The 10,208-nt window shown below is 48.4% G+C and overlaps 1 protein-coding gene across 3 annotated transcripts; it reads right to left on the bottom strand.

Moving 5' to 3' along the window:
• Positions 1-822: 822 nt before the first annotated feature.
• Positions 823-9,306, bottom strand: si:ch211-220i18.4 (SRSF protein kinase 3). 3 transcript variants are annotated; one of them, XM_047013784.1, is made up of 13 exons: positions 8,887-9,306; positions 8,210-8,460; positions 4,784-4,875; positions 4,512-4,620; positions 4,070-4,157; positions 3,756-3,843; positions 3,547-3,653; positions 2,650-2,812; positions 2,388-2,464; positions 2,047-2,154; positions 1,668-1,737; positions 1,433-1,525; positions 823-1,072 (listed from the first exon to the last, which is right to left on the bottom strand). In XM_047013784.1, the coding sequence occupies exons 2-13, from the start codon at positions 8,413-8,415 to the stop codon at positions 888-890; spliced, it is 1,386 nt and encodes a 461-aa protein (XP_046869740.1). In that variant the 5' UTR covers positions 8,416-8,460; positions 8,887-9,306; the 3' UTR covers positions 823-887. The 3 variants fall into 3 exon arrangements, with proteins under 3 accessions (XP_046869740.1, XP_046869739.1, XP_046869741.1); XM_047013783.1 differs by lacking the exon at positions 8,887-9,306 and having other exon boundaries at positions 8,210-8,681; XM_047013785.1 differs by lacking the exon at positions 8,887-9,306 and having other exon boundaries at positions 2,424-2,464; positions 8,210-8,681.
• Between the last annotated feature and the right edge of the window lie 902 nt (positions 9,307-10,208).

Here is a 10,208-nt window from a genome sequence, read left to right as displayed (position 1 = left end):
GGTTACAAAGTGGTCTACAAACACAACCACCTGCTTGAGTGTCGCGCCTACAGCTGGATAGGATGACTCTGACACACACATACTTCTCTCTCTCTCTGTTTCCTGTCTCTCTCCTCATCTACCTTTCTCTATCTCCTCTATCTCCACCTCTCCATTCCTCCATCTACCTCTATCTCTCCGCCTCCATTCCTCCATCTTTCCTCTTCCTCTCTCCTCTGCTCTACCACTTCATCCCTCCATTTCTTCACTCCTCTATTTCTCTGTCCTTCTTTCTATTTGTTCATTGATGTAACAGACAACAATCTTCCACTCTCATTCTGTCCAGTGTGAGACTAATTCATATACAATCCAGGATTTTCAAAATGTATACTCAACATGTTTTTCAGTTTTTATTTTTTTAATTAAAAAGTCTTATTAAGAAGCGTATCAATGCTCTGTGGTATTTCAATTATTAATACGTACTCACTTAACATCACATGCTTTTAGCAATTTTTGATTAATCACATACATATAAATATGAAAAGTGTAATTAGCACCGGTGGAAAACACTAGCTCGCACTTCAGTACCAAACTACCCCTACAGTGTAGGGCCTACACCAACACAGGAGGATGTGGGGGGGCAGCTGGAGGAGTAGGGGGGGGTAGGAGGAGGGGTAGGGGGGTAGAAGGAGGGATAGGGGGGACAGGAGGAGGGGGAGGGAGGGGCATGAGGAGGAGGGGGCAGGAAGAGGAGGAGGGGTAGGGGGGGTAGGTGGAGGGGTGGGGGGGTAGGAGGAGGGATAGGGGGGGCAGGAGGAGGGGGAGGGAGGGGCATGAGGAGGGGTAGGGGGGCAGGAGGGGAGGAGGAACCATCAGGAGGAGGGGGAGGGGTGCATGAAGAGGAACCATCAGGAGGACAGCCAGGGGTGCAGCAGACTCTGTGCAGCCGTTGCCCTCCTCTCTGGGTGGTATTCCAGCATGGGCAACAGGAAGTCAGACAGCTGCAACGCTTCACTCAACAGGAAGTGGTACTTCTCAACCAGGACCTCGTACAGACCCCAGACACAGAGTGGGCCAACGTGACGCAGATCACCTGGAGAGGAGAAGGAGGAGGGGGAAGAGGAGGAGGAAGACGAGGAGGAGGGGAAGGTAAGAGGAGGAGAAGCGTGGACAGGAGCCTCACCTGTGAGGGTGAAGTACTCTGAGGAGCCTCACCTGTGAGGGTGAAGTACTCTGAGGAGCCTCACCTGTGAGGGTGAAGTACTCTAAGGAACCTCACCTGTGAGGCTGAAGTACTCTGAGGAGCCTCACCTGTGATGGTGAAGTACTCTAAGGAACCTCACCTGTGAGGGTGAAGTACTCTGAGGAGCCTCACCTGAGGAGCCTCACCTGTGAGGGTGAAGTACTCTAAGGAGCCTCACCTGTGAGGGTGAAGTACTCTGAGGAGCCTCACCTGTGAGGGTGAAGTACTCTGAGGAGAATCTTCCAGACAGCGCCAGCGATGGAGGAATCCTGCCAAGCAGCTCTATGATGTGAGCCAGGTGGTCTAGAGAGGGAGGAACAAGAGGGACTACGTTACCCAGAATCCATAGCGTGATAACTGTTAACCGTGTCACGAGTGTGTGAGTATGTATGTGAGGGCTTGTGCATGTGTGTGTGAGAGAGAGAAAAAAGAGAGTTGTTCAGACCTTCCTCCAGGGTGAAGGTCTTGCCAGCTTTGGGCTCAAACAGAGAGTCTCCAGTAATCAGCTCAAAAGCCTAAATAACAAATAGTTTTACTGTAAGAGGATGAACATGTTTTTATAAAGTATTACTGTTCAGACCACATTGTGTTTGTTGATATTGTGTTAACATTACATGGTGTGAACAGTGTTGTTCTTCTGTGGATGGATGATGATGTTCTGAGGATGATGAGATTCTGAGGATGATGATGTTCTGAGCATGATGATGTTCTGAGGATGATGGTATATGGATGGATGGATGATGATGTTCTGAGGATGGATGATGTTCTGAGGATGATGGTATATGGATGGATGGATGATGATGTTCTGAGGATGGATGACTCACCATGCAGGCCACGCTCCAGATGTCTGCAGGCGGGCCGTACTCTGAGCCCAGCAGCACCTCCAGGGAGCGGTACTGACGGGTCTGGATCTCCTCACTGAAGTGTTTATACTGGGGAGGGAAACTACAGGTTCAGATATAAATAAAAGGAATCTTCAGAATTAAATCTTTGCCATCGATATCGTTGTAACCTTCCTCTCCTTCTCCTCCTCCCCCCCTCTTCCTCCTCCTCCCCCCTTCCTCCTCCCCCTCCCCCTCCCCCTCCCCCTCCCCCTCCCCCTCCCCCTCCCCCTCCCCCTCCCCCTCCTCCTCCTCCTCCTCCTCCTCCTCCTCCTCCTCCTCACCACCCAGCAGGAACTCCCCAGGTCAGCGATCTTCACCTTCATCTCCTCCATGCTGAGGCAGCCCATGACATTGTTGTCTGGAGAATGAAAAAACTCTCATCTAACATGTTCACCATACTTTAATCAGCAAGCTGGTATTGTTGCACTGTTGTATTCTTATTTACTTTCATACTATGAAAATTATATTTTACTCTTTACTTCTCATGTTTCTGTCAACGGAAGGGAAGTAGTCAAAGGTTTCAAAACAAAGTAAGCTGTCAACCTGAGGTGGTACCAGCCTTGGTGCCATGGCTGGGGCTTGTGGTGGCGCCCCCTGGTGTCTGAGGGTGGTCCTGCTCCTCCAGGCACAGCAGGATGTTCTCAGGCTTGATGTCTGTGTGGATAATCTTACACTGGGAGTGAAGGTAGTCCAAACCCTGCAGGACCTGAACAGCGACACACAGAGAGAGCGCGACAGGCTGCTATGCAGGAGTGGTGAAACATCTGTGCTCTATTCAGACCAGACAGCAGCCTACCTGAGGACCAGACAGCAGCCTACCTGAGGACCAGACAGCAGCCTACCTGAGGACCAGACAGCAGCCTACCTGAGGAACAGACAGCAGCCTACCTGAGGACCAGACAGCAGCCTACCTGAGGACCAGACAGCAGCCCACCTGAGGAACAGACAGCAGCCTACCTGAGGACCAGACAGCAGCCTACCTGAGGACCAGAGAGCAGCCTACCTGAGGACCAGACAGCAGCCTACCTGAGGACCAGACAGCAGCCTACCTGAGGACCAGAGAGCAGCCTACCTGAGGAACAGACAGCAGCCCACCTGAGGACCAGACAGCAGCCTACCTGAGGACCAGACAGCAGCCTACCTGAGGAACAGACAGCAGCCCACCTGAGGACCAGACAGCAGCCTACCTGAGGAACAGACAGCAGCCCACCTGAGGACCAGACAGCAGCCTACCTGAGGACCAGACAGCAGCCCACCTGAGGAACAGACAGCAGCCCACCTGAGGACCAGACAGCAGCCTACCTGAGGAACAGACAGCAGCCTCCCTGAGGACCAGAGAGCAGCCTACCTGAGGACCAGACAGCAGCCTACCTGAGGACCAGAGAGCAGCCTACCTGAGGGCCAGAGAGCAGCCTACCTGAGGACCAGACAGCAGCCTACCTGGGTGAGCACCTGTCTGACCCGGGGGAGCGGCAGTCCTGGGCTCCCGAAGCACACCTGCCAGCAGCGCAGGTCCGGACCAAGCAGCTCCAGAACCAGACACACGTCTAGACGGCTGGGTCAAGGAACCACACACATACATACACACAAGCGCACATTTACACGCACGCACACACACACACACACACTAACACACAGATGAAAGATACGGACCCCGTTGACCCCCACCAGTTGGAACTCGTCTAGCAACTGTACAATCCTGCCACTGTGAGGATGACGCGCTGTGGGTCCACTGGCCTGGGGAGAGGAGGGGGGAGGAAGAGGAGAGGAGGAGGAGGGAGGAAGAGGAGAGGAGAGGAGGAAGAGGAGGGAAGAAGGAGAGAGAGATGTTTCTATAATAATAATAAACAAACATCCCAATAAAGATTCGGAGGAGAGGAGGAGAGATATAGAGGAAAGAGAGAAAGAACAGAGAGAGGAAGAGAAAAAGAGGAGAGATAGAGAAGGAGGAGAGGATACTTACACAGCGTAGCAGAGAGACTTCATCCTGTCCTGCCAGAGTGAAGCCTGTCCCACTCTTCAACACCTTCACAGCCACACACCTGCCCTGCCTGGGGGAGGGAGGGATCAAATCAACATGTATTTGTATAGCCCTTTTTACACGCAAGCATGTCACAGAGGGCTTCACATGCGCCCATAGAACTGCCCCTCAAGCAACCTAAACCCTCAAGGAAGACAAGGAAAAACTCCCAGAAAAACTCCCAACAGGAGAAAAAATTTAAGAAACCTTGGAAGGAGCAATTCATGAATGGATGGATGGATGGATGCACGAATGGGAGATAGATAGATGATCACAATAATGGATATATTATTTGAAAATCTATTGAACAAATAAACAACAAAATCACACTTTGTAATTGGTCCTGTTTTTCATTTTTTCCCGTTTGCTCATCAGTTGGACCCACCTGAGGTCTTGGCAGAGCCAGACCGTGGAGAAAACCCCCCAGCCCAGCCTGGACAGAACCTGGTACCTCCTGTTGAAGGTGTCTCCTACCTGGACAGGGTGGTAACCTCCTGGAGACATACACACCTAGTAAGATACTGCCAACAGGTACATATACATGTGCTGGTACATCATTAGACACAGCTTGAGAGAGAGAGACATACAGAGCCAGAGAGACACAGAGAGAGACATACAGAGCTATAGAGAGAGCCAGAGAGAGAGAGAGAGAGGTACCATAGCAGTATTCTCGTGGGTCTTCTCTGTCTTGTCTCTCCTCTGGCTCCAGCTGCTCCAGATGCCTTAACTCATCCAGACCTGCCGTACTGCTGCAGCACACACACACACACACACACCACACGCACACACCACACACACGCCCACGGACACACACGCCCACACACGCACACACACAGTGAACAGACAGCTACTGTACGTTCTGAGGACCGTGGCTTTGGCCAGCTGAGGTGTCTGGTTGCTAGGAGCAGACAGGGCACAGGAACTACTTTTAGACACACATTCTACTGCACCCCAACACACACACTCATACACATACACACACACACAGTACACACACACACACAGTCACATGCTCAATCGCTGTAGTGTCGGGACTGTAAATGCACCACAGTGACCTCACTGTAAAAGCTCCTGGTTCATGATATTCACCAATCAGACCCTTTCATCCAAACGACATACAAATAGTGCTTAACAGAAAAAACAGAGTAAGATGAAGGATCAGAGGTGCGCAGTTCTAAATGTTCATGTTTTATGAGGAATGGAATCCAGCCACACTTATCTACTGACCTACTCTCTGCTTGTCTCTCTTATCTACTGACCTACTCTCTGCTTGTCTCTCTTATCTCCTGACCTTTTCTTTGCTTGTCTCGTCACCTCTCTGTTTCTCTAGCACTTTCTCTTTCTCTCTCTTCCTTGCTATCTCTCATCTCTCTCTCTCATCCTCCTCTCTTTCTCTCTCCAAATACAAGCTTTAGGATGCAGTGTGTGAGCCTCACCTTGTATCTGCACTATAAGACATGTTTGATTCACGTCACATACATGTCACTTTAAGAGCACTTGATTTTTGTTAGCACACCTCTCCAAGGGGCACCTGACTTCTGTTGGAGCCCATAGGCTGTGCTCACGGTGGAGACCCTGGGTACAGTCATCACCAGGCTGGACACCCTGGGTACCCGGGAGATGGCTGAGTGGTGAGGGAGTCGGGCTAGTAATCAGAAGGTTGCTGGATCGATTCCCAGCTGTGCCAAATGACGTTGTGTCTTTGGGCAAGGCACTTCACCCTACTTGCCTCGGGGGGGAATGTCCCTGTACTTACTGTAAGTCGCTCTGGATAAGAGCGTCTGCTAAATGACTACATGTAAATGTACAGTCATCACTAGGCTGGGGACCCTGGGTACAGTCATCACCAGGCTGGACACCCTGGGTACAGTCATCACCAGGCTGGACACCCTGGGTACAGTCATCACCAGGCTGGACACCCTGGGTACAGTCATCACCAGGCTGGACACCCTGGGTACAGTCATCACCAGTGAAACTCTACACTGGCATGACAGTCACCTCTCTGGAGAGATGGAAACAATGTTCACATTCTCATTGTGGAGGAGGGAGTGAGGGAGAGAGAGAGAGAGGGAGGGAGAGGGAGAGGGAGAGGGAGAGGGAGAGGGAGAGGGAGAGGGAGAGGGAGAGGGAGAGGGAGGTGCTAAACATGGACATGAACCTGCCCCTGCTGCCATGGAAATAAAGGTTCTAGGCCAAGCTGTGATGCCCTGGATCAGATAACTGAAGCTCACAACACTACATGTTGTCTGCAATGTAGCCAAACTGGTTTTAGGCAGTGTGTGTGTGTGTGTGTGTGTGTGAATGTGGGTGTAAACGTGCATGTCTGTGTGCAAGTATATGCATGTGTGTGTGTGTATGTGCGTACTCGTATACACTGTATACAGTGCCCTCCAAAAGTATTGGAACAGTGAGGCGAATTCCTTTATTTTTGCTGTAGACTGAAAACATTTGGGCTTGACATCAAATAATGAACGTGAGACCAGAGATCAACGTTTCAGCTTTTATTTCCAGGTATTTACATCAGGATCTGATGCACAACTAAGAAAATATCACATTTTGTTTGAATCCACCCATTTGTCATGTGAGCAAAAGTATTGGAACAGATATACTTAAAACATATTTAAGTGAATAAGACTTAATATTTAGTTGCAAATCCTTTGCTTTCAATAACTGCAGCAAGTCTGTGACCCATTGACGTCACCAAACTTTTGCATTCTTCCTTTTTGATGCTTTCCCAGGCTTTCACTGCAGCCTCTTTCAGTTGTTGTTTGTTTTGTGGGGTTCCTCCCTTCAGTCTCCTCTTAAGCAGGTAAAATGCATGCTCTATAGGGTTTAAGTCTGGAGATTGACTTGGCCAGTCTAATACCTTCCATTTCTTGCCCCTGATGAACTCCTTTGTTGTTTTGGCAGTGTGTTTTGGGTCGTTATCTTGCTGCATGATGAAGGCTCTGCCAATCAGTTTGGTTGCATCTTTCCTTAAATTGGCAGACAAAATGTTTCTGTAGACTTCCGAGTTCATTTTGCTGCTGCCATCATGTGTTACATCCTCAATGAAGATTAATGAGCCCGTCCTAGAAGAAGCCATGCAAGCCCAAGCCATGACATTACCTCCACCGTGTTTCACAGATGAGCTTGTGTGTTTGGGATCATGAGCAGTTCCTTTCTTTCTCCAAACTTTAGCCTTTCCATCACTTTGGTAAAAGTTAATCTTTGTCTCATCAGTCCATAAAACTTTGTCCCAGAATTTTTGAGGTTCATCTCTGTACTTTTTGGCAAATTCCAGCCTGGCCTTCCTATTCTTCTTGCTAATGAGTGGTTTGCATCTTCTGGTGTAGCCCTTGTACTTTTGTTCATGAAGTCTTCTGCGAACAGTAGATAGTGATACCTTCACTCCTGCCATCTGGAGGTTGTTGCTGATCTCACTAACAGTTGTTTTAGGGTCTTTCTTTACAGCTCTCACAATGTTTCTGTCATCAACTGCTGATGTTTTCCTTGGTCTACCTGTTCGACGTCTGTTACTTAGTACACCAGTAGTTTTCTTCTTCTTCAGGACATTCCAAATGGTTGTACTGGCTATGGCCAATGTTTCTGCAATGGCTCTGATTGATTTTCCATCTTCTCTAAGACTCACAATTGCTTGTTTTTCACCCAAAGACAGCGCTCCGGTTTTCATGTTGTTTTCACCTCTGAATACAGTCTGCATAGACAAAACCTATCTTACCCAATCTGAACCTGAGTGTAGACATTCAGTGGTATTTATTGATTGAATAATGTATGAAATAGGACACACCTGGGCAACAAAACACACCTGTCAGTCATATGTTCCAATACTTTTGCTCACGTGACAAATGGGTGGGTTCGAACAAAAAGGTGATATTTTCTAATTTGTGCATCAGATCCTGATGTAAATACCTGGAAATAAAAGCTGAAACGTTGATCTCTGGTTTCACGTTCATCGTTTGATGTCAAGCCCAAATGTTTTCAGTCTACAGCAAAAATAAAGGAATTGGCCTCACTGTTCCAATACTTTTGGAGGGCACTGTATATGTGAGCAATGTAGAGTTCTGTATTAGCTGTACTTACGGATGATGCTGAGTAACCAGAGGAGCTGGGCTGCGACCAGAGCAGGTCTCTCTGCAGGGACCAGAGCAGGTCTCTCTGCATGGACCAGAGCAGGTCTCTCTGCATGGACCAGAGCAGGTCTCTCTGCATGGACCAGAGCAGGTCTCTCTGCATGGACCAGAGCAGGTCTCTCTGTAGGGACATCCTGACTGGAGATCTAGCGACATCAGGTCCACAGGACGTGATAAAGCAGCCAGGAGAAAAATAAGCTGCTAAAAATAGGTTAAGTGTTTGGTTAAGCAGTCGAAAAATCAACCGTTAAATCAGCCGGTAACGTAGAGAGTTGGCAGTGGAGAGGCCGGCTTCTGAGTCCAGAGCTGATCAGCTGGGAATGAGGAGGTCAGTCAGCTCTAAACATGGAAACACCAGCCTTCCTCTCTCTCTCTGCCCCTCTCACACCTCTCTCTCTCTGCCCCTCTCACACCTCTCTCTCTCTCTCTCTGCCCCTCTCACTCTCTCTCTCTGGCCCTTTCTGTGTCTTTCTCAGACACCCTCTCTCTCTCCTTCTCTCTCCTTCTCTATCTCCCTCTCTCTTTCATTCCTACTTGACATACATGTTCCTCACCCCCTCTGTCTCTCTATTCTCCGGTGATCTTGATCCCAGTCTGACTAATCCCTGAGAAAGAGAGGATACATACCTGGTCTCAGAGGAGAGGAGGAGAGAGGAGAGGAGGCAAGAGGAGAGGAGAGGAGGAGAGAGGAGAGGAGGAGAGGGAGGAGGCAGTGACAGCAAGTTGATGTTCTGTTGACCACCAGGCTGTTAACACCTGCTGTAGCTCCCCATACGATGACATCACCACGGTGATGCAACTTTGGGGGAGGAGGGTATGTGTGTGGGGGTTGGGGGGTGTTGAGTCGCTAAACATCGAAGATCGCATGACTGTTTAATAAATACATGCCAACCCTGTCTTCCTGTCTGAAGATCAGTTCCTCTATTCTGTGATGTGTTCACCCAGACAGTAAGCATCCCATGTGGATGTGACGGGTATGTAACGGAAGTGGTCTTGCAAGCTCCGTCAGAGGTATCTGGCCAATGTTCACCCCCACCGGGAGACGTCTGATAGGCTGCAGAGGATATATTTTAGAAAAAATGCATTCGTGAATCTAAGCGCGTCAGGAAAGTTCCAAAAATCCACACCAACGAATGCAGGGATTCACACCAACGAATGCAGGGATTTGTAACTTGTGTTTGTCAGGTTGCAAACGAATGTAATAGGGTCATTAATTTGTGAATCGTGTTACATTTGTGAATCACGAAATACATTTGTGAATCGTGTTACGTTTGTTTGAATCGTGTTACGTTTGTTTGTTTGAATCGTGTTATGTTTGTATGAATCGTGTTACGTTTGTTTGGATCGTGTTAAGTTTGTTTGAATCGTGTTACGTTTGTTTGTTTGAATTATGAAACTAATCTAACTCCATAACAAAAAGCCAAACGTTGCCACATTATGTTGGGAATGGGATGCTGTTGCGACGATTTTTGGAGCAACAAGTTGCCTAAATAGCCTGTAGCCTATGCCATGTTTATGTACCATGTCAGATTTACATGTTTAAAAGGAAAGCTCAGAGAAGGTGAAAGGCTTGGTGACGGCGTGGAGAAATGCGCGTCTAGTGTGAACAGCACCGCACCATTCGTAGCAGATTGTGGCGCTTCAGAACACTTCAGGGCGCTTCGCAGCCAGTGTGTCCCAGGAGTTAGCTAGATTGAATCTATGGCTCTGGATTGATTGAAATGTCTGAACGTCAGTTTCCACGCCTACTGGCCTGGCATTATCATATTGGGAACAATGAATGAATGAATGAATGAATGAATGAATGAATAAATGAATATATAAATGAATGAATAAATCAATCAATCAATAAATGAATACAATATGGCAGGTTTGGTCCTCCATATAACAGTAGCTGTCAGTACATTGCAACAGATACTTATTTACATTATTATTAAATGCTATATGAA

The sequence above is a fragment of the Hypomesus transpacificus genome, unplaced genomic scaffold (genome assembly GCF_021917145.1).
Source record: "Hypomesus transpacificus isolate Combined female unplaced genomic scaffold, fHypTra1 scaffold_203, whole genome shotgun sequence".
In the NCBI taxonomy this organism is placed as follows: domain Eukaryota; kingdom Metazoa; phylum Chordata; class Actinopteri; order Osmeriformes; family Osmeridae; genus Hypomesus; species Hypomesus transpacificus.
The sequence above is the reverse complement of the archived record's forward strand: the minus strand, read 5'-3'. Positions and strand labels throughout refer to the sequence as shown.

Excerpts from the sequence above, each read along its gene's own strand:
- si:ch211-220i18.4 (XM_047013784.1), bottom strand. The coding sequence starts at position 8,415 with ATGTCGCTAGATCTCCAGTCAGGATGTCCCTACAGAGAGACCTGCTCT. Across the intron at positions 4,621-4,783 it reads CCCACGAGAATACTGCTATG|GAGGTTACCACCCTGTCCAG; the intron begins GTACCTCTCTCT and ends GTATGTCTCCAG. Across the intron at positions 1,526-1,667 it reads GACCTTCACCCTGGAGGAAG|ACCACCTGGCTCACATCATA; the intron begins GTCTGAACAACT and ends CTCCCTCTCTAG.